The 26,411-nt window shown below is 41.0% G+C and overlaps 1 protein-coding gene across 1 annotated transcript in view; it reads left to right on the top strand.

Annotated features, from left to right (window-relative positions):
* SPOCK2 (SPARC (osteonectin), cwcv and kazal like domains proteoglycan 2) overlaps positions 1–24,978 on the top strand; it is a 109,013-nt gene extending 84,035 nt beyond the window's left edge. Inside the window, exons 5-10 of the mRNA XM_081329318.1 lie at positions 4,407–4,521; positions 6,900–7,019; positions 10,797–11,015; positions 11,883–11,945; positions 15,501–15,638; positions 18,225–24,978. Of these exons, the coding sequence (XP_081185444.1) occupies positions 4,407–4,521; positions 6,900–7,019; positions 10,797–11,015; positions 11,883–11,945; positions 15,501–15,638; positions 18,225–18,361 (792 nt within the window). The 3' untranslated portion in view covers positions 18,362–24,978. The remainder of the gene's footprint in view (positions 1–4,406; positions 4,522–6,899; positions 7,020–10,796; positions 11,016–11,882; positions 11,946–15,500; positions 15,639–18,224) is intronic.
* The last annotated feature ends 1,433 nt before the right edge of the window (positions 24,979–26,411 follow it).

Raw genomic sequence — 26,411 nt, 5'->3', positions numbered from 1 at the left:
AGATACCTGCTTCCTTCATGCTATAATATTATTTCTATAATGTCTCTTTCTTGTTCTTTTTTTCCTGAGTTAAAAACATCTTAGTAAGCGAGCATTTCAGGCAGACAAGCTCTGTATACTGCTTGGCAATATGTCAGAAACTTTTTGGTCTAATGGTTAAGCTACCAAGCTAGAAACAGGGTGACTGTGAGTGACTAGTCCTGCCTTAGGCGTGAAAGCCAACTGGGTGATTACTGGGTCCCAGGGTCATGGGATCCTCTTTGGTGACCTTCTGACAAGCAAAACCAACGGGGAAGCCAAATTCACTTGAACAATCGGGTTACTAACTTATCAGCTACAGTGATTCACTTAAGAAAGGTGGCAAGAAAGAGCATAAAATGGGGCAAAATTCACTTAACAATTGTCTCACACAGCAACAGAAATTTTGGGCTCAATTTTGGTCATAAGTTGAGGACCAGGTATGTACACCACTTTGAATTATATAGAAAATAAATAAATATTTATTTTATTTTATTTTTTTATTGAAAAGTTTTACAGTACATTATATTTTTAACAAAACAAAACAAAACCCCTCCCAACCCCCTCCCCTCTCCCCAACCCTCCCCAACACCTCCCTCCCTCCCCCTCCCCCCTCCCCGACTTCCCAGAGCTAAATACAAGGTATAAAAGTAAAAACAATCATAGTCTACCATATGCAAACAAGAATAAACTATTAAATCTATCGCACTTTAACTCTTATAAAATAACTACAAGCAATATAAATATCACATCAATACTTATTCAAATGCTAAATGAAACTTTTTAGTCCCATATTTATTCTGGATATAATCAATCCATTTTTTCCACTCCACAATATATCTCTGTTGCGAATGGTCTTTCAAATAAATATTTATGTGTGTGTATATATGTGTATGTTTATGTTTATGTGTGTGTACATGTATATATATTTCCCATACAATCCTATGGAACAAATCTACCATCTCATTCAGTGTAATGTACTTGTCATTTTCCTCGTCTGACACCCTTCCTCAGGGCATCATAACTTATTAAAATGCTTGTGCTCAGGTCAACCAATGATTGGCAGATGTGTTTATACCTTGCAGGAAAGGAGCAGTTGGTTTGTAATTATGCCTCTAAGAACGTTGGGAAGCCTTAGTGCGATTCGTTCCAAATAGGGAGACATTTCATTTGGGAAGATTAACTTTTAAAAAGATTCATTATTCCTTCCTTTGAGTTCCTTGTGGCTTGAAATTTAAATAATAAAGCCATAATAGGATCAGAAAGGCAGCCTGCTACTAAATCCTTCCCGTACAATCTGCCCCTGGAATTTATAAAGCCTGAGTGAAGAATGTTCCACATTGTCAAAAACACTGGAGGAGGACAACTGTGTTACTCTTCTGATTTATTGCTGGAGAGTAAAAGCCTCAGATGTATGTTTTAGGAATGTTCATGCTTTGTGTTGGTAAACAACCTTGAGTTTAAGTTTGGACAATACCTAAATATGTGTAAGAGTAGTAATAATGCTGACACAGAACAAAAGAAAGTCACAAGAAATACAGAAATCAGTTGAGGATTGATTTATAAAGATCTTTGTGGCTACTTGGACCTCTTCCCATTTCTTTAACTATCCAGACTTTTTTCAGATGTAGTGGTGAGTTGTAAACTACAAATGATCTTGCCAAAGGTGATCAATCACATTCAGATGTAGGGTGAAGGAACTATTTGGTTAAACTTGTGGAAAATCATATTTATGAATATAAAAAGAGCCACAAGGCATTTGTTTCAGAACATTGCTTCATTTTAATAACAAAGAACCAAGAATTGTTTTGAGATTTCTCTCCCCCCTCCCCCCCCGCGTCCACCCCCAATTGCTCTGTCAAGGACTGTATGAGTCTGCGGCATGGCTGACACTGCCACAGAAATATTGAATATATTTCAGAATTGATGAAAGAAAGTTTTACATTAATGAAGTCCTCCTGCTCTGAATTTGGGTGTGTCAATTGTATTAAAGCAAATGCAAGCAGGGATGCTTATTCACCTTATACAAAAAGACAGTCAAGGATGCTCTTCAATGTATACAGTGGGGTCTCTTTCCTATAATGGTAACTAGAAGGATTTTTTTTCCTGGCATTTGTAGATGATTTTTCAAAATATGTTTGTTCATTTATTTATTTATTTGTCAATTTAATAAAGCTACCAACTCCATGAGGGCTCTGGTGTACAACATTAAAGATAGATAGATAGATAGATAGATAGATAGATAGATAGATAGATAGATAGATAGATAGATAGATAGATAGATAGATAGATAGATAGATGATAGATAGATAGATAGATAGATAGATAACCTTTATTGTCATTTTTTTCCTGTGGGCACAATGGCACACATTAAAAATGAAATTTAGTTGCTTCCTCTCAAAGTGTACACATACATAACACACATTTAAAACATACTATATACAACATATGTATAGACCTACACACTTACATATAAGTAACATATAAATATTATTCACTGTTATAATATATAGCAAGTTTATAAAGAAAAAAATATATGTTCAAAGAGCAAAAGCTATTCCAAGTAACTTGCAATTTCCTGTCAAGGAGTTTCCACTCACTGTAGCCCAAAGCCAGAGGGAAGAAAAGGTTTTTTGAAAGACCTGATAAATGCAATTATTACCCAAAGGAAAAAAAATTACAAAACGAAATGGGTATGTGGCCAGAGTGAGCAATATATTTGGAGGAAATCTTAAGATTTTGCATACTAATTATTTTTATTATTATATTGTGGCTCGGCCATTGTTGCCAATAATATAACATATCATAAACAGAATATACAAAAACTTTGTCACTATTCATAAAGACTTCTAGACAATATTGAGTAGTCCACCAGTGCCTGAGTCAAAACCCATTCAGGTGCTTGGGTACATTCCCAAAGAAATGAAGGGCAAACTAAATTACAGAAATCATGAAGGGGTATATTTCTTAGCACTAATGATGTTATCTAGTTGGGTAATGAACTGTCTACAGGAAAACAACCAAGTAAAAGAGCTCCAAAAATCTCACAGTTCAACCCTGAGCTACAAAGATTCTCTTCTATTGGCATATTTCTGAGTTGGACTGCAAAGGCTATGCCCAGTGGTGGGATTCAGCCGGTTCGCACCGGTTTGGGAGAACTGGTAGCTAAATTTTGTTGAGTTCGGAGAACTGGATGAATGCACACTGCTTCCACAATTCCATTGTAGACCTTGGAGGCCTAGGCCTGCATCCACGCAGAGAACCGATTGTTCAGGTATTTGAATCCCACCACAGGCTATGCCTTGATCTTGTTACAGAAATAGTTAGATTACACAGTAAGATAAGATAGATAACCTTTATTATAATTTTTTTTTACTGTGGGCACAACGGCACACATCAAAAATGAAATTTAGTTGCCTGCTCTCAAAGTGAAACACATACATGACACACACCTAAACATACTATATATAACATAAGTATAGACCCACACCCCTACATATACATAACAAATAAATATTAAATACTGTCCATCTTGAATATATAACGGAAGGAGGAACCCTGAGAGTTCACAAGGTTAATGCTGCATGGAATGAAACTATGGCTGAATCTGGATGTTCTGCTGCGGATACCACGAAGCCTCCTCCCAGAAGGTAACAACAAGGAAAACAGGTCGTGAAGAGGATGTGTCGTGTCCTAGACAATCTTGCGGACTCTGCTCAAGCATGGTGTACACTGATGACAGCAAACAATGTAGACATCCCGACTGCAAAGAAACAATACAATAGTCTCAGGAAGAATATGAGCCAGCCATTAATGGAGCAATCTGCTTCAAAAGATGGCAGGCTGTTTTTCACGAAAGTTTTTAAGCGGAATATGATATTGTAGTGGGTTTCCTGCAGTCTTGTTGAAGAGAAGTCTCTTTGTGTTCTAAGAATGAATCCAGAGGCAGACATATTTTAGTAGGACTATTTGTAAGATCTATTGAATTAATGGTATAGGTAACTTGTCAACTATAAAAATTTATATTTTTAAGTGCATCTGTACATTGATATTGTGTCAGCCTATTGATCCCCGCAATGAATGTATTTTATACTAGAAAGATTTAGCAACTAGGATGATTAAAAATAATCTGTTCCATGCTTATGCATGAATTTCTAGCTGTGGCATTAAATCTTTATCTTGTTTTAGAATTTAGATATGATACAGTACCTCAGGGTTTATAATCTGTTGAATTCATGTCTGGGCATTAGAGGATCACGTGAGTTTGAGACTAAGGTGATCCTGAGAGACTTTACAAGAGAACCAGCAAGGTCCCCTACCTTGAAGTCGTCCTTATTTGATGGCCTGGTGCTTCTTTCTCATGTGACTTTCCTGTTTCTCTTTTACAGTGTAAACTGGAACAGCAGGCCTGTCTGACCAGCAAGCAGCTGACAGTGAAGTGTGAGGGTCAGTGCCCATGCACAAGTGAACATGGTCCAACTTCAGCCACTGATCTCAAGCAAGGTCAGACAACCAAGGTCTACTAAGAATGTGAATAATTGTATCCTCTCCTGTTCTCCACATTATGGCTCTGCAGAGCAGTATTTCTCAACCTTGGCAATTTTAAGATGTGTGGACCTCAACTCCCAGAACCCCCCAGCCAGAATGGGGATTCTGGAAGTTGAAGTCCACACGTCTTAAAATTGCCAAGGTTGAGAAACACTGCTCTATAGACACACAGAATAAATAAGAACACTGGTTAAATTAGGTATTGAACTGTATTCCATGGCTGATCTTTTCTGCCTCCACAAGACATTCTTTTGGTTGGTATCCTGGACAATATCACCATCTGAATATAGATGTAGTCAGTCTTCCAGTATTACACAGAGCAGATAATTTGAGGATAAGATCAACATTATTTAACTGGCAACATGGGCATGATTTACCAGATAATTTTGTTGCAAATTGACTATGAGAATAAGCAGAAGGAAAGCTTTAAAATAGGGATTCAAACCACTAAACTTGTGGTTTTAGGTTTATAGTATCTGGACTTCAATTGTAATTCAAGCAACGAAAGATAAACAAATAAGAATCAGGAGATACCCTCAACTTCATACAATAAAATTTGTTGGTTGTAACACACAAAATCCTCATAACCTATCATAAATATCTGTGAGCAAGCTAAGAATTTTAGGGGCCAAAATATACACCCCAAAAATAGGATTCAGCTTACTTGCAATTATATACAGTAATCCTGTATGTACATTCAATATGCATATGATACACATACACAATTAAAGGATTTTTTCCCCCTCAATATAAAATAGAAATGAAGACAATGGAAAAACATGAAAGGAAAGGAAATAGAGGAGATAGGGAAGGAGGAAAAAGACATTTAAAAAATAAATAAAAAGCAATGATTTCTCAATTTTTTCAGTGCAGTAAGATATATAATGCAGTTATAGTATTTTTAGTTATGCCAAATAATAACCACTAGCCATTTCTACAACAATAACCCACTTAACTGTCAAAATCCAAAGTCAAAATTTCATTTTTTTTCCTTTTTCACACAGAAATTCCATAATGGATTCCAAATAACCACAAAATTATTTACCTTTTTGTCCCTAATTAATGCGGACATCTCCACCAGTTCCATTTTCAATCCATTCCTCCATGGTGAGGATTAACATTTCTTTCCATTTCTGGGCATATAAAATTCTTGCAACTGAATATACCTCATACCGGTAATACTTTTTAAAATTACCTGTATATCCCATATATACTTGCATATAAGCCTGCCTTCAAATAAGCAAACTTTCACGTTTTTAACCAAAATGCAGTGAAAAATGTTGGTCAGCTTATTGACAGGTGGTGCATTTTTTCATGATATTTTGGTTAAAAATTCGAGGATCATCTTATCTGCAGATGGGCTTATACACAAATATATACAGTACATAATAAAAAATAAGTGAAGTCTTAGCGCAGACATGTCAAACACAAGGCCCGGGGGCCGGATCTGGCCCGCAACGTGGTTTCATGTGGCCCGTGAAGCCATCCTGGAAACAGTGAGGGAACGGCCCCCACTGCCTTGGCCCTGGCCCAGAGACCCTCCTCCTGCCAGAGACCCTCAGATCTGTCCCACTCCTGCCCAGGCCCCCATAGGCACCCTTGATGCGAACGATGTAGAGCTGGCCACGCCCACCCAGTAGGCCATACGCACTCTAGCCACGCCCACCCAGTAGGCCACGCCCACCCTGGCCACACCCACCCGGCCCCCTGAGGGCAACCGCAATGCTGATGCGGCCCTCAATGAAATTGAGTTTGACACCCCTGTCTTAGCGTGATAATAAAATCTTGATTTTATGGATCTTTTCCTGGCAGATTTCAGATACAACAGTCATAATGTTAGCTTTGGATTCAGAGTGCTGCCAAATAATGAACAAGGTCCTGTGTTTTTGGAACAGTCTGGACCACTGATCTAATTTGCATCTTTGGCATCAATTTGCATCATTCACTAATGACACAGATGACATAAATTATATAGATTAAGATTTAGCTTTAATAGACCCTCCTTCCCCTCCTCATGAGATCCGTAAAGTTACGTTTTTGTTGCAATTTTCTGCCACCGGATTAAAGAAGGTGACTCACTTCTTGTGACACTTAGCTCAATTTCATTGCAGCTCTAGAGAATTTTTCCTCTGTCCTCCTACCCTAACGCTGAGAATTTATTGTATAGACAAGAAATCTCATGCTCTCATTATCGCCATGGACAAAACAAAGTTTTGAATAATTGTGTGTGGGGAAAAACCTAAGAAGGAGTTGCGTACAGTAGCTTTGGACTAACCTGCTTGCTGTCTTCCCATCCGGGATGCTCACCTGAGATGCTGCCAACTGATTTGCAGAAACCTGCACTGGACAAGACTTGGCAGACCTGGGCGATCGACTGCGGGACTGGTTCCAACTGCTGCATGAGAACGCCAAACAGAACAGCTCTGGAAATCTGGGCCCCAATCCTGTGAATGGTATGCAGAATGCGACTTTTGTCCCTTGGGTGCATGTTACAGCAGAAGTGGGAAGCTCTCGGGCCGCTAGCGTTTTCCCAGCACCTCTAGATTGCTGCCAAAATTTGACAGCAAGTGACTAAACGTAGGGGGTACAACTTGGTTGTTGATTCTGGATTTCTGGGCAGCCTTAGGAATGAGTGCAGGGTACCTTCCAAGGAATAGTCCTTCCCCTTCCTATCCCATCCATGACTTCCCACCAGAAAACTGACCCAGAATAGGCTGAAAAATGCCGACAATATCACTGCATTGCCAGAGATTCTCCTCTACTTGTTTCAAATTCAGACTCTGAATACTACATCCAGTTTTGGTCACCATATTATAAAAAAAAAGGTATTGAGACTGGTATTATATTATAAAAAACGGTATTGAGACTGGTATGATAGAAAAGGTATTGGGTGCAGAGAAGAGCAACGAAGATGATTAGGGGGCTGGAGGATAAAACATATGAAGAACGGTTGCAGGAATTGGGTATGTCTAGTATGTCTAGTATAGTTTGGCGGGTCGAATCCCGAGCGCCGCGTAACAGAGTGTGAGCGCCTGTTACTCGTCCCAGCTTCTGCCAACCTAGCAGTTCGAAAGCACGTAAAAAATGCAAGTAGAAAAATAGGGACCACTACGGTGGGAAGGTAACAGCGTTCCGTGCGCCTTTGGCGTCTAGTCATGCCGGCCACATGACCACGGAGACGTCCTCAGACAAGCGCTGGCTCTTCGGCTTTGAAATGGAGATGAGCACCGGTCCCTAGAGTTAGAAACAACTAGCACTTATGTGCGGGGGAACCTTTACCTTTTTAGTATAGTGAAAAGAAGGACAAGGGGCAACATGATAGCAGTGTTCCAATATCTGAGGGGCTGCCACAGAGATGAGGGAGTCATACTATTTTCCAAAGCACCAGAAGGTAAGACAAGAAACAATGGATGGAAACTAATCAAGGAGAGAAGCAACTTAGAACTAAGAAGAAATTTCCTAACGTGGAATGACTTGCCTTCAGAAGTTGTGGTTCTCCATCACTGGAGGTTTTTAAGACAAGACTGGACAGTCACTTGTCTGAAATGGTATGGGTTTGGACTAGAAGAGCTCCAAGGTCCCTTTCCAACTCTGTTATTGTGTTTTTCAAATGTTGGGAGACTCAGCTCTGCCCCCACCTCCTGATCCAGTGGAAATTGCCCACTCCTCATCCGGACAAACTGATTAACTTTGCTGTCAGATCAGAAAGTGAAGTCTGTCTTAAGCTGGATTCTTGTCATAGGAGGTGTCGTTGCTTTATTGTCAGCAAAATTGCAGTGGCTTGGCTCTGTTTTCTTCCACAAAGTATGAGAAAAAAATTTCAATTAAAGTTTTATTTGCTTTTTTATGTCCGTTGCATAGATTCCAGAAAGTATGTTTTGTTATAAGTTACACTTATCACCTTTTCTCCAAAAGTTCAAGGTGGATCTCCATTTATTATATCCATCCACAGTCCTGTGGGATAGATGGGGTGAGAGAGGTGACTGGGCTGATGGATCTCCCATTCAATAACTCTTGTGGCCCAGTTCTTGGGATCCATCAGAATCAGTCACACTAATGTGAGTTGAATGTCTTATTGTGGGTAGCTGAAAAATCTTGACAATGGAGCCAGACCCTGCAGAAGAATGAAAACTGTGACTTTTTTCCTGGGAATTATTGTGATTACAAGTCATGCCCAAATAGGACTGAAAGAACAAGCCACTTTGTTCTCTGGTCGGGTAAAATGGGGGGGCTATCGATTCTGCCAGTTGCTAGGTGAGCACCAGACAGCAAACATTCTTGTGTACTTGTTACAAACATAAATAAATCTGCAGTCCCTGAGCAGAGTCAGCAGATTGATCCCAAGGTACTTGCAGACTACGAAGTGCCATCATTCAGGAAGAAGATCATTAGCTTAAATGTCACTGAATAGAAATGGCTTCCCTGGGGAGTGAGCTGGATGAAATCAAATCTACTGGTTGGGTTTCATGCAGATGCTCTTCTGCCATCCTTGCCAATGGAGCCGAAAGGGGTGGAGACAAAAAAACCCATCATGATCATCATTGTGATGGTGTGATTGGAGTCCTGCCCCATTGTTATGGAGACCCCTGCAGCCTTGGTAAGGGGGTTGTGTTATCAGTGAACTTTTGCAGATGGGTGCATTAGCCATAATGACTTGCCACCAACGGTTGGGACAGTCATGGAGAGCAAACTGATCCATACGGTGAAATAAGGAGAGGCGGAGCAGGCATGGTCAATCAATTTCAATGCCCCTTGATCTCTCATATCTGCAGCATGTTTTCCTGGAGAGCCCTATTTAGAACAGAGGCCAGGGGGTGATGGTTAGGGTAGGAGGTCAACATTAGATCTCAACCTTTTTAAGCAATCTATGGCTCTTCTGCTACCAAAAATTGTATTTCTTCCGCTTCCAGCTTCAGAGGAAGACAGGCAATTGTCAATTTGGCCTGCGGGCTCACAGTTGTGGGTTTCAGGCTTAAGTATGTATACTTAATTAATATATTCTCTTTGGAGTGCTTTCTGTCTCCAGTGCAAAATTTCACACTGCATAAAATTCCCTTTAAAGTCTCAAGTTTGAACCTTGCCACTCATTAGCAGCATCTGTCAATCTTTCCCGGAGACAACACTTTTCATTATGCATACTCTGTATAACCTTTATATAAATTAGCACTGCATTCAGAAACGCTGAATCCTGTGCCCTGCGTAACTGATGAGAAGAGGTATGTCAGTGGAATAGATATTAGTTTCTTCTTGTAATTTGGATAATAGAATAGCACTGTTTACATTTTCGCAGGAATTCTACTTCCTAAGTAAATGACATTTTCTTTAGGTTTTGTTTTTTTTAACTTGGATTTAGAAAGTTGGCTTTGGAAAGTACATCAAGGGTTGACTATTCAGTTCTCTCTTCATCACCTGTAAGAGTGATGGTTGGAAATTATACTTCAGCAATACTTGGAGGGCCTCAGTTTCTCCATCCCGCTATAAAGAGATAGCATACTCCTTAAAAATAGCAGTAGGACCTACAGTTAAATACCACAATGTATTTTTTCTTTCTGATAAAATGATCCCATCAGTGTACTACTGAAAAATCCCTTTCTCAGTGTTCTCCACTCACACATGCACCCGTACATATATACACATCCCAATTTACTGCTTTCTTTCCAATTTGCTCATTACATTTTATGACTACTGATCATGCTCATTCTTAATTTAGCGCTCTCTCTCTCTCTCTCTCTCTCTCTCTCTCTCTCTCTCTCTCTCTCTCTCTCTCTCTCTCTCTCTGTGTGTGTGTGTGTGTGTGTGTGTGTGTGTGTGTGTTGTGCCTTCAAGTCAGTGTTGCGTCCTGGCAGCTGCTGGGACACGTCCTTGCAAAAAGAAGATGTAAAGGACATTTGAAACTCCTATGAAGGTTGAGTGACTCATACATGCTGATTTCCCTCGTGATCCTGTTATGAACTGATAACACTCTCTCTCAATCACTTAGGTTAACTCTTAGAACAGGGCTCTTCAAACCTGGCTGAGGGCTTCTGGGAGTTGAAGTCCACAAGTCATAAAAGGGCCAAGTTTGAAGAGCCCTGTCTTAGAAGGACTAATGAAAGTTAGGATTTTCCGGATGTGAAAATCTGCATCCCATTTCTGCAATCATGGGATATAGACTTCAAAATTCTGTGAAGGTCAAATATATCCACTACGGTTTCTGCCTCTCTGGTTATTTGAATTTTCATTTATTGCAGCACTGGACAAAAACCTGGTGGCCAGTTGCAAAGACTCCATTGGTTGGATGTTTTCCAAGTTGGACACCAACAGTGACCTTTTCCTGGACCAGGCAGAGTTGGCAGCTATCAATCTGGACAAGTATGAGATTTGCATCCGGCCTTTCTTCAATTCCTGTGACACCTACAAGGATGGCCGTGTCTCCACTGCAGAGTGGTGTCTCTGCTTCTGGAGAGAGAGTGCGTCACAAGACTTTCTTTTTTTTCATGCTAGGTCCCTTAAGTCCCTTATTACAGGGGGGAGGCTAAAGATTATAGTAGCTGCTTAGACAAACATAGATACTCTGATAATTTAGGTGTACCTTGATGTATTAACTAGATAGCTTGTTAAAGAGAGATCCATCCTAGAAGTAAGGAGGAATTTTCTGACAGCGAGAACGATTAATCAATGGAATATCTTGCCAGCTGGAGTTGCGGGTGCTCCATCACTAGAGGTTTTCATAAAATAGACTGGACAACCATTTGACCAGCATAGTATAAGGTCTCCTGCTGTGAGCAGGGGGTTGGACTAGAAGACCTCTGAGGTCCCTTCCAGCCCTATGATTCTATGTTCTATATATCTAGGTGTACATTGATGGCACCACCACCCCTGCTGCCAGATTTCAGGGAATAAAGCAAAGGCCTGGTGGGTTGATGTGTATATTAGAGCCTGGGCTGTGTTTCAAACAAAGTAATAAAATGCCTAAAAGCCAGTGGTGGGATTCAAATATGGGAACAACCGGTTCTCTGTGTGGATGCCGCTTCCGGAAGTCCATTCTGGGCCTGGGCAACAAAAAATTAGCTACCGGTTCTGCCGAACTGGTGCGAACTGGCTGAATCCCACTACTGCTAAAAGCTATATAATGCACTTTCCTAAATTCAGAGTTCTATTTGCATTTATTATTATTACAGTCATCTTTGCACTAAGCTGGTAGAACAGGTGAATGCTCTTGCCCCTCAACTCTAGACTGAGGGCGAATTGCAGGAAAAGAACTTGCTTCCTTAATATGCTCAGGAGATCACGTTGAGCTGACTTGGCACTGATGAATTCTGCTTTGACTATTACAGAGCCTCCATGTCTTACAGAGCTGGAGAGGATTCAGATCCAGGAAGCTTCAAAAAAGAAACCTGGTGAGTTGTTGAGCTAAAAGCAGAAAAGAAAATGGTTTTGGAAACCTGGGGATATCTAGACTCACGATCACTTGAGAGCCAAGGCTTTCCTTCACGTTTTCTTTGAAGATTTTCCCAAGACAAGTTGACTACCTAACCCATGGTGGCCTTTTTCAGGATGAGCTGCTCTGCTTCCGATGCTTAGCTTAAAAGCAAATTCTTCCCAGAGCATAGGAGCATTGATGTGGGATTCAACCCTGAGCCATGGTTTCTCTGTGTCCTGCCAATAGCTATTCCAATTCCCTGCACCATTTCACAAAAAGCTTATCTCAACCGTCTATTGCAGGTTGTCCAGTTTTAAATAAACTCACTTAGAAATGCACATGAATGGAGCAGCTATTTTTAAGAGAGCTCAAAGTGGTTTGGGAAAGTCTTCATTGCTTGGGCTTACAGACCTGGTTGTATGTCTCTGACAATTCTGTTTGGGTAATTCTGGTGAAATAATAGCCAAACGTATCAAACTCATTCACCAGAGGCAAAGAAAAATAAGCGGAGGGCATCCATCTGTAGCAATTGATGAATTCAAGTTGCCTTCAGTGCATAGTCTGTCTCCAGTCTATGTGAATTCAGGCTTCGGAGGCAAACAAATGTGTGCTTGAGTTCAAGAGGATAGATAGAAGATACTTTGACAAAGGCCTGTTTCTTCTAGTACGTGTACTTCACTTAAAATGATCTTTGCTCATGGTTTTTTTTAATGCTTGCAAATTTCAGTGCTGTAGTTGTATAAAAATCTAGCAATCAAAGTTGTGGTTGTTATCTCCTACTGAGTAAAACATTTATCTTACCGCTGCCCATAAACTCATCATTTCTTGGGAAGTGATGACCAGCGCTTAAATTTATTTACTGTATTGTTATATCTCCATATTCCCCAACGGTTCAAGAACCGTTATGGGAGTACGACATGGAGTTCCTGGAATTTAAAGATGTTTAAGAGTTGTGGGAAGCCATATTTTCTGTGACTAGAGAACACTCCAGTGCTGAGCACGCTGACATTCATCAGAAGAGCTGGCAGATGTAATGGATCCCCCAGGCCTGATCCATTGTGTGGGTGTATGACTGGTGGAGAAACTCCACATAATAAGCCATTGGAGTGAGAAAAAGACTTAGTCATTTGGAATGGTTTTACTCCTGCTAATCTAATGCCTCATTTGCTTGTTGACAATGAGAACCTAAATCACATAATTATGCATTGAAGTGGTGCATGTTTTCAAAAACAGTACCTTGCAGAATATACCCATTTTTTTAAAAAAAAAACAACAGCAAACAAGCACAGAGATGTAATTGTGGCTAATTTAGCTCTGATGGTTGAGCTTTTTTTCTTTTCTTGTGTAAGTATTTCTTTCTTTACCATTTCCGGGGGCGGTGGGGGGGGGGGAAGAGATGGACTATACTTCAGTGGTAGTGTACAAACATCAGATCCCCAGGAAGAGTCCAACTCTCCTTCCTGAAAATAAATATAATTGCTGCTGTAGCTCAAGTCACCTGCACGCTCCAGCCTTTCCATCCCTACTCTCTCTATTTTAAGGTGACCAAAAGATTGTTTGCACTTTTGTCTATCTGGAAACACAAAGTTGAGGTGAAGGATATCAAACCATAATCCAGCTGGAATTCTCCCTCAGAGAGTGCAAAGCAATCCCTCGCATAGGGACCCAGACCCGGCTATTTCAAGTCCTAAGAGTAAGAAAAATCACATGGCTGGATCCAATCTGGATCATTCACTGCGTTCAGAATTTTAGTTTTCCGAGTTTTTGGATTCGTGCTGGAGCCCACCCTCAGGGAACTTCTCTCTACTGGAATGTGTGCTTTGGGCTATTCTATGCGTAGTAGTTACGTGGCGTCTGATTGGGTATAGCTTCACCAGACACCACATAAATACAATGCACAGAATAGCCCAAAGCGCACATCCCAATAGAGAGAGGTTCCCTGATAATGGGCTCTAGCACAAATCTGAAAACTCGGAAAACTAAAACTCTGAATCCAGGGACTGACCCAGATTGGATCCCGCAATGTCTTGGGACACATATATTTGCCTTTGTGACAAATCACACTGTCTGTCCCATAAGATGAGTAAATCCATTCGCAAATTTACTTTTTAAGCACACACTTTTTATGTATTTCTCTCATCGTTTGCAAAAAAAAACACCTGCCCCACATTATTTATTTCCTCATTGCATCCTGCTGTATGCCCCCCTCCATCGCAAGAAGCGATTCTAAGGGACTCACACTTTAGGATGAAGGGGGGAAAAAAACCACACAAAGCAAAATAAGCAGATGAGACAACGGAGAGAATTGAATGCATCAGAGAAGGACAAGCTAAACTCAGTGACAGGCGTTAGGCAGATCGCCTCTGCCGGAGGACAGATCGCACTTGCCCTGTTCCAGGGCCTGCTAGGAAAGGCACATTCATAAGAAGCACAACAGGATCAAGGTCATCCCTTTGGTGTAGTGGTTAGGGGTGCTGAACTTCAAACTGGGCTTCCTCGATATCTAGTCTTCCCTTCGGTGCGAACGCCAGATGGCTGAGTGGGACGAAGCCATCGGTGCTGCATTGCAGTCCGGTCCAATCTCCCCTGACAGCTGTTGCTGGGGGGAATAAAACGAGCAGAGACCATCGTGTAGGCTACCTTGCACTCCCAGATGAAAGGCAGGATATAATTGCAATAATAAAAGCTTCTGGCTGGCAAGGATGATAAAAGGAGAGTGAGCGAGCCAGCAATTTGGCAGTCGGAGGCTTTTCCCAGTTGCTCGAATGGCGAATGGCGGCAGCTACCAGGGCTGGTGTGGAGAAAGGGGGGAGAGACAGGAACAACAGTGCACCACAGTGGGCAATGAGGGGCTGTGGGGAAGAAGGGAAGACTTATGGGGAGAAGCAACAAAACTCATTTCACTCTCCAAGGCACACAGAAGGGGGGGGGGAGTGGCAGGCAGCCACTCTCCTCCCTAATAACCCAGAGGAGAACAAAGCAAGTCCAGCTTTATGTGTCCTCACCCTTCCTGTTGAAAAGGAAAGGAAAGGGCACCATTCTTGACAATGTCAAGCCCTTGCCATGGGAAAGAATCGCGGCAATCTGCCAGCCTTATAAGCTCTTCCAGTCAATCCTGGGCTTGGTTTAAAACAGAACATGCGCTAGCCATGTGCATTTGTCTGGTTGGGTGCAAAAAAGGCAGAGCTGTGACTGGGGTGGGGGGAGGGGGAGACTGTCAAGCCGTAAAGCTCCCTTTCTCCTTTAAGGACCCCTGAAAAACATGGCGAGTCAGATGTAACGGGAGCAGGGCAAGATTTCCTGCCAGTCACAAACCTGATATTTTGCAGCTTCTGCAGAGCTTTAACAGGATATGCGAGAAAACGCCCCTGTTCCCAAAAGTTAGTCTGGAAATATACCTGCACAATTTCTGAATGAGAACACGGAGGTCTGGAGCTGCATTCAGACAATCCTGCAGCAGCGGAGGTGTCCTAAGTCCTCAGGGCCTGTTTTATTTAGCACAAAGGGGGGCGGGTTTTTTTTTTTTCCCCAGGAGTCTTCATTCCGAGCTGCGACGAGGATGGATACTACCGGAAGATGCAGTGTGACTCCAGCAGTGGGGAATGCTGGTGCGTTGATCATCTCGGCACAGAGCTGACAGGAACACGGATGCATGGGAATCCAGACTGTGGTAAGAAAAGGGGAGGGGAGGGGAAGATTTGGGGCAGGAGGAGCTTTGGGAAAAGACATGACATGCGAAGTAGCAAAAGGACATCTTCACATCAAACTCTCGGTCATTACAGGCAGTCCTCAACTCACAACCACTCATTTAATGATGATTCGAAGTTACGACGTCACTGAAAAAAGTGACTTGTGGCCGTTTTTCATACTTACGACCGTTGCAGCATCCCCATGGTCACATGATCCAAATTTGGATGCTTGGCAATGGGCAGGTACTTACGATGGCTGCGGTATCCCGGGGTCACGTCATCCCCTTTTGCGACCTTCGGACCAGCAAATTCAGTGGGGAAGCCAGATTCATTTTAATGACCATGGGATGCATTTAACAACGGCAGTGATTCAAATTAACAACTGTAGCAGGAAAGGTTATAACATGGGGCAAAACTCACTCAACAACTGTCTTGCTTAGCCACAGAAATTTTGGGCCCAATTGTGGTCGTAAGTCGAGGGCTACCTGTACATTGACACAACTACAAAGTTTTCTTGGCAATAGTGCCAATTGTTTGCTGTCGCCTTCTTCCATGTCGCTGTGTGACTTCACCCTGTAATCTGCACTTTGGGGTTTTCTGGGGTGCCTCCTGCTAGCCCCAGCACCACGGCGAGGTGCTGTCAGCCTGTGGATGTGCGTCTTGATGTCATCCCACAAAAGGCACAGTCAAGCAAACCTTTGTCTCATTTCTCTTAACATTTCTTTACTGACTTATTTACAGGTAGTCCTCGACTTACAACAGTTCATTTAGTGACCATTTGTTACGACAGCTCATTTAGTGACCGTTCAAAGTTACAACGGCACTGAAAAATCTGACTGTTGTGACCGTTTTTCCACAGTTACAACCTTTGCAGCATCCCCATGGTCACGTGTTCAAAATTCAGATGCTTGGCACCTGGCTCATATTTATGACGGTTGCTGTATCCCGAAGTCATATGATCCCCTTTTGCGACTTTCTGACCAGCAAAGTCAATGGGGAAGCCAGGTTCACTTAACAACCAGCTTGCTAACCTAACAACTGCAGTGATTCACTTAACAACAGTGGCAAGAAAGGTCGTAAAACAGGGGAAAACTCACTTAACAAGTGTCTCACTTAACAACAGAAATTTTGGGCCTCACTGTGGTCATAAGTTAAGGGACCATCAGTACGTTATCAAATCAGCCGAATTTGTGCTTGAAAAATGCTTTTTTGGATACCTAAATGTCATCACACAAGGAAGACTAATTCTGTCTTGACTGCATTTCTAATCTGTGCGATCCATTTGGTCCAAGTTCCTTTAGCAGTCCCAACCGCTCTCCAGGTAGCAGTCACTTTGCAAGCATCCCAGAACTGCTGCGTCCCACATCTTACCTGAAGGATGTCCATAATGAGCCCATCCAAGTTTGTGGGCATCCCGCTTGAGGATTTATGAGAGAGCTGTGCTTCAATAGGCATCCCACAGTGGGAAAAGGAGATCATTGGGTGCAGGATGAACATGGGCTCCCCACTTAGTCCTATGTAGACTAAGGTAGATACATAGACAGTATTTTACCCCTTGTTGGAGGAAAAAAGGAGCAGTTTAGTGATTGTTCATTGTTTTCTTCTGTATGAAGAAATGCATGACTCTATGGCAGGAGTAGATTTCCGTCCCCTTTAGGGGAAGCATGTAGCATTTCCAGACTCGGGAGTACCTCTGATTCTCTATTCCCTTTTAAATTGCTTTTATCAAATTTTAGTAATAATTTGTTGCCGGAAATTTGCACTTTGATATGGCCCAAGGGCTAATCAATAAAGACTTACGAATATTCCCTTTTAAATGTAAATAGGAGGATCTGGTAAATTAAGATATTTGTGATACTTTGCATTTTGCCTCTTGCTTACTGTTAATCAGTAATTGGAGAAGGTACTATGGAGACTTCGAGTATCTTCTCCAATTCATCTAAGTATAGGTTAAAGCGATTTACACTTCACTGCAAGCAATGATTATTATTAATGGAGACTTAACTAAACCATGTGAAATTTAAAAGGGCGCAAGGCAAGGATCTCCCTTATCTCCCCCCTGTTGTTTATATCAGTGCTGGAAGTTTTGAATAGGGATATTAGGCAAGATGAGAAAATAACAGGTATAAATAGTGCTACTCTTCAGCATCTTGGGATCCATACTTAAAAGAATCCTACCTGTGACTGAATTAAAGGTTGATTTTATCTGAATTTTTCTGCACACCTGGCTTGGGACAAGGGCAACATCAATGCCATTATCCCACATTAATATCCGATTGATTTTGAAATAATAGAAGAGCTCTCTGTGGTTCAATTTTTGAAAGCATTTGCATTTTAAAGCAGCTGCTGCAATCTTTCAAACTAATACCGAAGAATGTAGAATCTCTTTCTTGCCAAACCTAGAATTAGGTGAAGGGTTGTTGGTACTCCCTGAGGTTGAGTTTCTTCTTGCAGATGTTTCTGCGAGAAACCCAGCAATTCATCCCTAGGCTACATATATTCCCCACTACTGAAGAATTAGGAAATGTTCCCCTCCTACTGCATTTCCCTTGTTCTTGTTTCTATAGATGACATTGTTGGATTCTCAGGGGACTTTGGGAGTGGTGTCGGATGGGAAGATGAGGAAGAGAAGGAGACAGAGGAAGCCGGCGAGGAAGCTGAAGAAGAAGAAGGAGAAGCAGATGATGGAGGCTATATTTGGTAGATGTCACCAAGGGCATTGTTTGGCCAGGATGCAGGCTGTAGGCTGGGAGGTAGCCGTCAAAACTGAATGGAGAGGAACAACTGAACAAGATGATCAGGAAACACAGTTGAATGTAACTAACTATGGCAGAATGTGCGAGTGCGTGTATGTGTGAATGTATGTACACTTGCCTGGGTGGGTCCATTCTCTTCATGTGGCTGTGGAGATGATCTCTTTCTTCCCAGCTTAACAGAGATCAAAGCTATAGCCGAGCAAAAGGGGAAGGGGGGGGAAGTACTCTGCACTGTAGGTTCCAGAGAAGCTTTTGTTCATATTAATTTTTAAAAAAAAAATGATCAGTGACACATTTCAGTTCCTAACCAGGCTCAAAAGATATGAGAAACACCTGCCTCCTTCATCGCTCTGGCTATGGTGCCCAGCAATATTCTGCAGTATATGTCCTGTCCAAATGCTTGTCAAGCAGTCTGCCAATCATTTGTGAGTTTTCATTGCAGTAGATCACCAGAATTTGCCTAACAGGTCAGAAATCAGGAACAATCCACTTTCCTGTGACTAGACATTTAGATCTAGGACCATAATGAAGAGGGACAGCTAATGTATCACTAATTACAAACATAGTTCCACACAAGTCATTTCTAGATTGGTTTCCAAAATCTTGGAAAAGTTCCCCTGAAAGATTGAACAACCATGCACTGAGTTAATGTATGATCACCTTTACTGGACTTAGGCTTCTTGGTTAGGAAAGCTTTCAAACATGTCTGCATTGGCTTCTAATGTAGTTGATGTGCTAGCTAGTGCTGTAGGCTTTCCAGTCATCTAGACATACTGATGGAAAGGCAAGGAGTTCTGGGACAGAGATTGCTGAGAAAAAAATAAAGTAACTAGTTGTGGAAAAAAGAAATCAGCAGGCTAGTTACAGCAACTGCAAGAAATGTTTCCCATGATAAAAGGTATGGTGAGATAGGTATCTCAGTAGGTTTGTTATTATATTGCTCTGTGTCCTGGGTGTGGGAAATCTGTATCTAACAAGAACTCACTGTTCTCCTCCTATGTTCTGCAATACAATTCTTTATCTTCACAACACGGGAGAAGAAAGGCATTAGGAATAAACACAAAATTACATTATCCATTAAAGCATGTGCTTTAGCTAACGATGAAAAAGATAATGATAATTCTATTCAGCCTGCTAAAATCACTTTCTTTCTTTCAAATAAATTAGACATTGTTTTTCAAAAATTAGCCAATGGGAAACATCTGGAAAAAAATATTGTCATTTTCTTGGTTAGTGAATGTCAGGCTTTTTATTCCTGATAAGGCCAATTAAATTCTTTTTTTTTAGGAAGGTCATTTCTCCACTTCCCTTCATTTGGATACACTCACCCTGTTGTGAGCATGTATGCTTGCAAGTATTTGAACACCTGTATTACAATCCTGTCCAAGTTGTAGCTGTGCATGTCCTTGGGTGGCATGAAGAAATGTTGAGTGCTGAAGTGGGTGTGAGTATGTGTGAATACACACTGAGAAGAGGGTAGGCAGTTTGGCTTATATCAAGTACCCCAAAATTTATGTAGATACTGAGCTTCTGGTTGAACCCTTCGGGACAGTGTGCAAACATGGGATTTTAGGCAGCCTCACTTCCCAGTAAGTCCAGTAGGAGGGATTTCTTATGTAGTCCAGCTGTGATAATAAATGAGCCTTGCTGTGTTGAATTCTCTATCTTACTCACATTTACTCCTCCTCTTCCTCCTCCTCCAGCTGTCACATTCCTACACCCTTGCACACTTCATGGTCCTGTCTTCATGTGTTTCTTTATCTTTTCTCATGAAAGAAGAGATCACAGCTGAACAAGACTTGATTTGATTGCTAGCAGGAGAGGTTACTTCAGACAGTGCTCTGGGGGTGGTGGGGGTGGTGTTTCATTGTTGTAGAGGTTGCAGTTTTTGTGTCCTCCAGCTCTTTTTTTCCCCTCTAAGATCTTAGCCTGGATTCAAGTGTTGCGTTGAAGTTGTCTTCCTTGATTTTTTGACGTGGCCTTTCCTTCCATCTCTGCAGGTGATACGAGTGTGGATAGTCCGGATTTGCATTTCAGAGTTATGCATATTCAAGGAGTTGTAAATGCATTTTTTCAGACTAAAATACATTCCGCTGTTGAGGGTAGCCTCTCCAAATGGTGCTTGGTAGAGATAGGCAAGACAAAAGCAGCAGCTTGTCTCTGTTAACTAGTTAACACAGTTAACTCCATTTAACACAGTTAACTCCATTTAACACAGTTAACTCCATTTAACACAGTTAACTCCATTTAAAACTAGTTAACTGTGTTGACCAGTGGTCTTGCCATTGACACTTGTTTATCAGCTTTTGATAATTCTGTGGCTACCCACAGACAATTGTTTGTTAGTTTCTCTTCAGATAATTGAAGATGATACAACAAGCAAGCACTAAACTCTGCTGGTAACTCTTCCCTCCAACCTTTAAAAGCCTTTCCTCACAGGTTTTGTAGGTTTTCATTATCAAAAACATAATTATTCATCCACCTTGAAGAGCAAAAATAACAAAGGAAGAAAAGGGGGGAAAACAGCTTTGTGAAAAATAGACAGTAGGATGCTGCTTTCATCTCTCTGAGAAGAAACCCCAGTGAGATTTCTCTGAAATTGCTTTCAAGTCTCTTAACATAAAAAGGTTGCTTAGCTCCAGTCTTAATTTTACCTTAAAAGAAGTCCATTATTTGCCTTGCATTTTCAGCCAACTCATCGCTGTGTTACTGAAGCAAAAACAATAATATCCCTAAAGGCCTCCATAAAAGAAGCTCAAATGAGCCATGTTGGTTCACCTTGACAAGTGGATGTGAATGCAGAACTGTCCAGAGTTGCCATCTGATTTCCTAACACAAGTCAGAGAAATCTAGCAGAGGTAACATTTGGACAAAATTAAGCATTTTTCTCATTAAGTCTTGGTCCTTCATTAAGACCCACCCAGACATTTTTGCCTAGGCTTCACCTCTGAGACATCTTCCAGAAGGTTCAAAGAAGATAGATGGAGTCTAAAATTTTGTGATCATAGCCCCACCCATTTTCTACATTCATTGAGTGTACAAAAGATGGGCTTCAGTCACATGGTTGCAAACTCTGTCTTGATTTTTTTTGACACATGCGCGCACACATTTCCAGACAACCTGTTTCCTCTGGGTAGGCATGGATTTAAAAAGAAACAAATCAACCCCATCACCCAAATCAGCCAGCCCCATCTGTTCCCCATATAGGGACTCTATGGTAGGATGTTTTTTCTCCAAATAAGGCCTCTGATTTTGAAGGCAGACTTTTGAGTCGTAGAATTTCTGCTTCTACAAATGAACCACCATACAAAGAGCCTCTGTGAAGGGAAATGTGTTAATTAAGGTTCATTAACTTATCCCACCTTCTGAAACAATAGAATACTTGTTCTAACTTGTAAATAAGGAAGCAGTATTTAGTTCACTCACTCTTAACCCCTTTTCTGTGGCTCTGTGGTCCATGATACCCTCATTTATTCATCACTATTGTGTTGTTTTCCATAAGGATAAGCTACTGTATCTAGGCAGCTTGGCAATTGAACACCATATATCAGCTCATTTTCAAAAATAAAGTTTCCCTTTGCTGAGGGAAACAAAATAGGATATCATCTCTGTCCTCTGAGCATCACATCTCTCTAGGGCAGGTAGCAATTCCATTGTCTTTAACATCTTTGTGCTGAAGGAACTAGAAAGAAGAGAATGGTCAAGGTTAGGGTTCTTATTGTATGGTTAGTTTCAACCAGATATGGAGTTATTGATCTTTTGGGAAACCACTTTATATTTCCATTCCTTTTTTGAAATTAGAATAATCGACAGTTCCTTCTAAATGCTAGGCAATGGATTATCAGAGTTTGTATGCATCTAAATGATTGTAATGCAAATAAAGAATAGCAAAACTTTAATCTACTGACCCCAGTTGTGAACTTAGTGTAATTGACTGCATGGCGTGCTGAATTAATGCTTTATGAGATTTTCCCTTAGAATGTTTTACAATTTTAGAAGAATACCTGTAGGTGTGAATGTAGTCTGTGTCTATAACATGTTCTCAAACCATGTTTATCATAGAGGTAGCTTTATCAGGGAACTATGATTGCTTGCGGCTTCCTGTTGAGCATATATTCAGTAGCAAAACTAATCTACTCTTTGTAACATGAATGAAAAGTCACTATAGTTTTGATCTTAATGTTTCATTTTCTACTTTCTGAACTATGAGAATTAAAGTTCTCTGGTTATTTTCCCCAACTTTTTTTTTCTTTGAAGTATGACACATATCAAGAAACAGCTCAGCTAGCACTTAACTGGGTGAAAAGTTGATTCCACTGGAACATTAGGTCAGAATACATTAAATTAAGTTCCATTAAATTACTGAACAGAGATTGCTTTCTTCCTTCCATGAGTGCAAGGACTATTTTCGTTTGATTTGCATCTCTTGTAGATAATTTGAAGAAGGGAATGATGTACCTGAACAGTTTCACAGTCAAGGGAGAAAAGACATTGCAAGCATGAAATGCAGAAATGAAATTACAGCTGCTCTTTGCTGTGGGATATTAGCAGATCATCATCCCGTGTGTCCTTTCTTTCAGGAATGGTTGAAGTAAAAAAAGTAGTTGAGTTTGACTGCTGGTGATTGCAGTTTTCTTGTTAAAAATTTGATAGTGGTTTTGCTGCCAGCTGAGAATTATTTTATGTGTCTCAGTTCAGCATTGATTTGATTCAACAGCTATGGGATTAGGTTATGGCTGCATGCTGCAATCAACATTAAAAATGGTAGTAACACACCACCCTTTTCATTCCCATATCCTACTAAAGTTGTTTTAAAGACAACCCACCATCATCTTCACTTGTACAGACTCAACACCCTGGCAACAAATGAAAATCACTACTCCCTCAAACTGTTGGCTGTACAGCAACAGCAGCCATAAAAATGCTATTTTCCTCATGCCAGTCAGAAGAAAAGAGGAAAGTCTTGTCACTTTCATATTTATTTGCTTGGCTTGGGCCAATATGGGTGGGTCGTGAAGTTCTTCAACCACCAATCCCCTGAGGGAGTCAAGGCTGAAATGTTAATCTGGCTCTGGATAAACAGTACAAAGTAAAATTGATTGGAGTATCTGAAGGTGGGAGGAGGGATGAAGCAAAAATTCCCTCCAATGAGAAAATGAGCCATCCCCTTTGCTCTGCAGAGCTCCAATAGTCCAGCTGGAAGTCAGGGTAATTGAAGAAACTTAGCAGCTGAAGACAGACAATAGTAAGGGACTGTGGTCCCAGGTCCAATCCAGTAGTGATCTGACCAACCTGTCTTCAGGTTCCAAAGGTGACTTTTGAGATGTGGCTTTGACATCAGTCCAAATTGCAGTCCCATTGGTTGTGAGGTCCATACATCAGCTTCTCTGAGTGAATTTCCCATGTTAGGGTATTGTTATGGTGCTTTATTAAATTTGTGCCCTAGAGAAACACATGCACATCTCTTTGCTGCTGTGTTGAAAGTTAAGATGTCTACCTATTTTTTTGTGGGACTCCCAGTTTGCTCATTCAAAAATAAATAAACAAACAAGATTCTTGCCAAACTGGCACCCTCCACATGTAACTCCCATAATGCCAAATCAATATTACCAAGACTTTTTGCTGATGGGAGATTATGGGCAAAGGGAGTCTAACATCTGGAGCTTAAAACTGAGGATGGCTGTTCTCAGCATAAATCTGTTTATGCCATTAATCCTTTCTCCTTTATATTCAGTATTAATGGACAGAGTGCATTTTAAAAACCACCTATAGATAACTATTCTAAAAGTGTTGAGTGTGTTTGCTTTTTTTAAAAAAAGAAAGAACATTATATGCTTAATAAATCAGAACTGAGGAGAAACAAACTTGCATATAGCCTGGAAACCTATTTTACAAGTCTGATGTGCAATAATAACTTCTGAATTTTAGAGTTAAAGATTGTGTTTGCGTGCTTCAATTTCAGTTTGTATATTTAAGTGCTATAATTGTATCTCAATAATTCTAGATGTTGAATACAAAACCAAGTGTTAGAATGTATGTGTGTGTATCATGGGTGCTAGGACGCTGTGGGCATGATCCTACAAAGTTCATTGCCTATGTCAGAGGTAGGCAACCTTGGCTCTTTTAAAGACTTGTGGACTTCAACTCCCAGAATTCCTGAGCCAGCTGGCTCAGGAATTCTGGGAGCTGAAGTCCACAAGTCATAAAAGAGCCAAGGTTGCCTACCCCTGGCTATGTGCTTCCTTTAGGAGACTTAACCTTTAAATCTACCCATTGGAAAGCCTTGATAGGATGTTTTAAAAAGCTAAACTTTGGCAGGATCCCGCCTCTGATTTTTCTGTTCCTAGAACTTTTCTTCCTTATCACCCAGCTGTGACATTCTTGTGCTGCTTCTCTATGGCTCCCTGGAAAATTCTATTTCACCTTTGTGGTGTCTGCCTAATATTTTACTTACTTACTTTAACTACTTACTTAATCTAAGGAAACAAGTGCACACATACACCAGTCCAAGAAAGGAAATATGACAATATTTTTTAAAAAAAGAAATAAACATTTATAAACACCATTCTCTTTATGTTTTCACTTTGTCGGTGTTGTGTTGAAAGAAATACAAGGTGGATGACTGGGTCAAATCTGAAGAAAGAGGACGAGACTGACACAGATTTAGGCTGTAGACACTTCAGGGTAAATTTCCACCTTATCAACCGTGAAAAGTAATTCGGACAAGAAATACGCTAGCTCTATTTTTATTGTAAGGTTACACTAACAGAATCTCACAGGTCTGAAAATACATCTGTCTCCCCTCACCTTCATAGGCCAACAAACTAGGAGGGTCCCTTCTGAGATGTTTGCCATGCCCACATTCCTTCTGGAGATTCTGCTGCTTCTCATCTGATTGTTGTCTAGTCTGTGGCTCCTCCTCCTTGACTCCAAAAACCCACGTACCCTTACACAATTCCCCCTCCGTGTTAATTTAAAAAACTCATTTATGAATGGGAGAAAGCAAAAAAAAGAACCTTAGCACAAATGTATTATGGTGTACAATTTTGTGGACATTGGTTCACTGTAGAATCCACCAAAGTTTCTTCCATAATGAAGTTGATGAAGAAAATATCATGGATAATGGGGATGCTGTGACCTGGTTTTGCAGCCCCAGACTAAACTGAGTCAGCCTCAAAAATATTTTTCAGTGCTAAAAGTAATTCACACAGAAAGTTGCTGCATTGCCTTCGTGCATAAGGCTTTGGATTCTTTCTCCATATATTCTTGGCTAAGTGAGGAGGTGACTCCATCTTAATGAAAACCTTTGTAGGAAAAAATGGCCCTCCCTTCCCTTTTTGCTCTGTCAAAATGCAGGTCTACAAAACTACAAGTGTATACACATTTGTGTCTCTTTGGGATGCTGCAGGTAAGTTTTCAAAAAGCTTGCGTCACTTTTTATGTGTTCTTCCTAAAGCTGTAGCATGTGAATGCCATCAAGATAGAAATGAACTTGAATTTGAATTTGAATTTTATTGAATTTATATACCGCCCTTTCCCAAAGGACTCAGGGCGGTTTACAGGGTATATAAAACATCAATACAAAAATTAAGAGCAATTAAAAAAGATTAAACTAAGTCCCTGAAAAAATATAAAACCCCAGTTAAAACCCCCAATTAAAACTCAGCCTGGGCCGGAAAGCTCGAAGAGCCAGGTCTTCAGGTCTCGGCGAAATGATCGAAGATCGGGGGCAGTCCTAAGCTCCATGGGCAGCTGGTTCCAAAGGACAGGTTCCCCCACAGAGAAGGCCCTCCCCCTGGGTGTTATCCGCCGGCATTCTTTTACCGGCGGCACCCTGAGAAGGCCCTCCCTGTGGGAGCGCACAGGACGAAGGGAGCTTGATGCCGGCAGCAGGTGTTCCCTCAAATATCCCAGACCCAAGCCATTTAGGGCTTTATAGGTCATCACCAGCACTTTGAATCTCATGAGGCATTTGCAGTGAGGCATTTGCAATCTAGG

The sequence above is a fragment of the Vipera berus genome (assembly GCF_964194415.1).
Source record: "Vipera berus genome assembly, chromosome: 5".
In the NCBI taxonomy this organism is placed as follows: domain Eukaryota; kingdom Metazoa; phylum Chordata; class Lepidosauria; order Squamata; family Viperidae; genus Vipera; species Vipera berus.
Note: the sequence above shows the minus strand (reverse complement) of the source record. Positions and strands in the feature narration are given on the sequence as shown.